At 43.8% G+C, this 4,703-nt stretch overlaps 1 protein-coding gene across 8 annotated transcripts in view; it reads left to right on the forward strand.

Annotated features, from left to right (window-relative positions):
* The first annotated feature begins 2,297 nt into the window (after positions 1-2,297).
* MAPK9 (mitogen-activated protein kinase 9) overlaps positions 2,298-4,703 on the forward strand; it is a 23,088-nt gene continuing 20,682 nt past the window's right edge. For 5 of the 8 annotated variants that reach the window (XR_004842339.1, XR_004842338.1, XM_035896704.1 and 2 more), the window contains exons 1-2: positions 2,298-2,562; positions 3,814-3,988. Coding sequence is in view for 5 of the 8 variants with exons in the window: in XM_035896704.1 (XP_035752597.1) it covers positions 3,867-3,988 (122 nt within the window). In the remaining 3 variants the exon portion in view is untranslated. Of the gene's footprint in view, positions 2,563-3,813; positions 3,989-4,391; positions 4,628-4,703 lie in introns of those variants that run through there. The other 3 variants (XM_009641207.2, XM_035896705.1, XM_035896708.1) reach the window with 3 other exon arrangements.

The raw sequence follows: 4,703 nt of genomic DNA on the forward strand, positions 1-4,703 counted from the left end.
CGGAGCCCTGCGGTGGGCGAGGGCGGGCCGGAGCCGCAGCAGGGTCGCAGCAGAAGTTTTAGAGGAGGTGTTAGAAGTGCTCTTGCTCGGTTGCGGGGCTGCTGCGTAGTTTTGGTTGCAGCAGATGCCCATTTAAACTTCTTCCCTCTTTCCGCCAGCTTGCTCTGGCAGGGGCGCAGAGACCCACCGTGTTTGTCTGCGGTGTGCGATTAACAGCCGAATAATGCTGTAACAGGTGGTAGCAATAGCAATGGTTTGTGTTGCTTTAAAGAGCAAGGTTGGCTTTTCAAAGCGCTGAGTACTTCTGAACTCTGCTGGAACTGATTGCCGTTACTCAGCTGCACTTAACCTTTTGGGACAAGCCCCGTCAGGGTTGTGAGTAGAGGGGTAGGAAGTAGCTTGCTGTGATTTTGTAGTGGGACTCATGTCTGTTAATATAACTTTGCTGTAAAGATTAAAAAACTCCCCTCGACACTTATAGGGTAATAGCCCTTAAAAGGGCCCACCCGAATTTGAAGTGTGTTTGCAAGCGTGAATAAGAGAATGGGGACAGATTTTCTGCACAGAAGTTCCATATCTTTACTTTTCATAAATATATATATATAAAGTTTCTTGTCTGTTCATTCTGTCAGCAGTAGAATTTGAGCTTGAGGCTTGAACATCAAGAAACTTAGCTTGATTTTTTGGGTTTTTTTTTGTTACGCTTCATTGTCAGTATTAACATTTCTGCAACCAAAACAGCCCTGGGAAAGTGTTCCCAACTGATGCAACCTGTTTGTTTCAGAAGCTTTTGACTTGAGGACAGATCTGGTTAATAATAAGTTGCCGTTTTAATAAGTGCCTTTTAGGAAGTGACTGTTTAATATGGGCTGTGTGCTGTAGTGCAGTTGCTTTCAACTTCTAAATGTTTCTTAGTGGAATCCCGTATAACGACTCCTAAGCCTACTGGCGGTAGGTTTGGTGTGTGGGTTATTTTTCTAGTTATCTTTCACGAACCACAGGTTGGAAACCACTTCTGTAAGTTCCCTGCATGTGATGTGCTCTGTCAGCTTTGTGAGTCTTAAATTTCCCCAATTGTACAAGCAAGTTATATTAAAAAAACCCTAAACTCACTCAATTTGTGTGCATCTTGTGCATGCTCTAGAATAGAAAAAACACCTCGAAACGGTGTGATTCGCTGATACGCTGTTATCAGTAAGTAGAAGGATGTTTGCTGACTGTCCTGCGCCTCTTACATTTGTTGCTGGTCCTGTTTGCTGCGGCTGCAGCTAGGAAGCCCTAAATGAAAACTTGTATTTCAGAAATGGAAATAATGCCCACTTCCAAAAAATTCCTGTGTAGGAGAAGCGTGGAGTGTGTTAGCTGGAGTGATGAATCAAACTATTTCAGGTAGGAGAGTAACAGCTCGGGATTAAGAAACTTATTTGCCAGATACAGTTTTCCCTTGAGCAACGGGAAATCTGTTTTTATTTGAGGGATCTTGCCCCCAGAATAGATTCTCTGAAGCCCCGTGAACAGCTACAGCCCCTAGGTACCTAATTGTACCTGTGTATGTCTGAAATTACGTATGTCCTGATGCATCCAAGCGGCTTGCAGCCCAAGTAAAAATTCAGGCTCAGCTTATGGAGAGGCCGGGTACTTAGCATGGTGAATTGCAAAGGATTGCAGAATACATAAAACCTGTGTGTTGTGATGCCAGTTCCCTCTTTGGGCCTTGTCTAAAGGGCTGATCCTGATGTCTAAGTGATTTTTAAAAGATGGCTTTGTGCAGACAAGGCTCCTTAAAGGGAAGGTTTCTCTGGTTCGGGATAACTAACTTCCTTCTCCCTGAATTCTTTGTCTCTGCTATAGAGAAGTGTTTTGTGAACCCATGAGGAGGTATGGCATAGTTGTTCTTCTGTAACAGGTCTTTAACTTGATACCCAGCTTATGCAAAATTGCACTTTGTTTTGTTCTGTAAGTCCTTTCCAGGGACAGGATCTTGACCTTCTAGCCGTACCTTTCTTCCAATGTATGAAGATCCACTGAGAATGTCATGGCTGCTCAGGGGCTGTTCAACAGAAAATTAGGTACCTCAGAGGCCACAGCTTCGGAGTAGTAAAGAGGGTGAGAAATAAGAGTGGGGTTTTTTCCTGGGATGTAGTAGGAAAGGCTGAGAGCACCTCTCAAGGCAGCGTTTTGGTCTCGTGTTAGTGTGAGCTGATGGTGGAACTGTGTCTGACTGCCCCTGTGCTGATCCTTTCTCCTCCGCTTTTTTTCTTAAGCATCTAAGAGGAAATATCAAGTAACTTGCTGTCTAAGTTGCCGCCAGAGGTGACCAAGTTGAATATCTACTTCTTAAAACGCTGCTTAGATTTTGAGGAACTAGAAGGTAAAAGGAACTCTGGACATTTCTTGAGAATCCCTTAAGACTAACCATTACCAGTTCAGCTTAAACCCAGTCTTTAGTAGGGTTTGTAGGTCTTCTGCCTGTTTAACTTGCAGATTTGTTGACATTCATCTGCTGGCGTAGACCGTGGAGAAGATGCTGCTCCTCTCTCCTGTGTGCACCTAGGAAAAGAGGTGTCCAAATTCTAATTCTTGAAGCAATCAAAAGCTACTTGTGTGGCTGGGTGGCCTTCTAGGATGGGCATTTGGGTTGCTCTCGAGGCTTTTCTGGTTTGGATTGGCTCACACATACCCTTAGGCCAGTGAAGAGCAAGGCTAGCTGCTCTTTCTTCAGGTGAGCCCAGGCGGGTGGTTGGGACGGCTGCTCCGGTGGGAAGGCGATCGGCTTTCATTTCCTGTTTCAAGGAACACTTGATTGTGCAATTTACTCTGGGCTATAAAGACGCTATCTGTCAGAGTGAAGGTGAAGTTAAGATATGAGAGGATTCATTAGAGACCTCGTCAGTAATTGCTGAGGTAATTTTCTTGTAAGGTTTGGAGGCCCAGGTAAACTGGAGGTCTGTACCCTCGTTACTGTAGCACTTGAGAGCGAAGGAGGTCTAGTCCATTACCTTGCTCTTCAGTGTAATTCCCTACCTCTAACTCTCGACGGATGGGTATAACGGCTCTCTCATGGCATGGAAGTCTCTTTTCAGCTATGGCACAAACCTCGTAATTCTTGTAGGGCCGAAGTACGCTAACGGGCGGCGCAGGCTGTCGTGTGTTTAAAATGGGAGGGAGAGGGGGTTGTGATGGGTACGGATCAGGGAGGGGATGCCTGGCAGAGCCCTGCTTGAAATTTCCTACTGAACTCGATTGAAAGGGACCCTTGGAGGAATGGCAGCAGCCGTGGGGATTTTGGGGACAGTTGTTTTGTTCCAAACCTGTTTTGCAGTTGTAATCAAGTCTTGGATTAAACCCTACGTCTGTGGACTCCATGGGTTTCTGCTGTTGATTTTAACTGCATTGTCAGTGTTCGAAATACTTTTATGATTTTTTTTTTTTTTTCCCCCTGTGATAGAGACATTAATACAGTCCTAGCACGTAGTAGTAATTCTAAATTAGGGAGTATCCTTCGAGGAGTAGGGAGTTGTTGCACTTGGGTGGTTTTGTTTGTTTTTACAGTTGTTTACTTAGCTGCTTTTTGTTTTAGAGGTTGGAATAGAAACACGCATTTACTTAAAGCTGTGGAGGCTGTAATTATTTGCTGTCTGTCTGCAAGTATTTTTCATTAGCAGTGGCAATACACAAAGTTGAAAGAATGCTTATTTAATGGTATGCTATTGGAAAATTCATATGTATTAAAATATGTACAATATATTTTCCAACTTGTCTGCCTGGAATTAGTGAGAGACTGAACATTTGCTTTCTTTCTTTTTCTTTAAGATCTTGAAAACTTTGCCAGGTCCTCGAGAGAGAAAACTACATGACACTACACCATGAGTGACAGTAAATGTGACAGTCAGTTTTACAGTGTTCAAGTTGCAGATTCAACGTTCACTGTACTAAAACGGTACCAGCAGTTGAAGCCCATAGGATCAGGGGCACAGGGCATTGTTTGGTGAGTAATAAATATTTAAATATAAAAGGCTATAAATATAAAACAAAACTTGAATGTATTCCTGACAGAATGTCAAATGCTGATGATAACCCTGTAGCAAGAGACAGAAATTATGGACTAAATAAAATGTAAACCACCTGCTTTCTGTAGCTCACGTGCAAAACTCTTTTTGTGTTGTTTTGGTTTTAGGGAAAAAATAACTTTTGGATAACTGCATAAATTAAAATGGTCAGCAAATTTCCTTCTCATTAACCACTTCTTTTGTGTTTCTAGTTCTCACATTCCCCATGTAGTTATGATAGTATGATGATGCGATGGTCAGAGATTCTGGGTTTTACTCGTTTCTTCATCATGGCCCCTTTCTCCCCCCCTTTTATTCCCGATCACTCCTGTCCGTCTCTAGGAGCCATCAATGCAGTGCCTTGCCGTTAACTGGCAGGATGAGACAAATCAGTGTCATTGTCACTCCACGGACTAACCAGAAAGGGATGCTGTGTGAGGGGCTGGGCTGGCCGGCTCTTCCTTGGTGTGTCACCTCAGCTATGTGTCCAGCCTCCACTGGCCCAGGACGTGAGAGCCGTTAGTCTGAACCTGAACCTTAGTCTCTTGTATGGCACCACACCTCTGGGCCAGCTCAAGGTAAACACTTTCAAATGTTTTTTAGACAGCAGCAGTCCATTGTACACAACTTAGAGCCAGCCCGTATTTTGTTGGG

The sequence above is a fragment of the Egretta garzetta genome, unplaced genomic scaffold (assembly GCF_000687185.1).
Source record: "Egretta garzetta isolate BGI_Z169 unplaced genomic scaffold, ASM68718v1 scaffold26, whole genome shotgun sequence".
Classification (NCBI taxonomy): domain Eukaryota; kingdom Metazoa; phylum Chordata; class Aves; order Pelecaniformes; family Ardeidae; genus Egretta; species Egretta garzetta.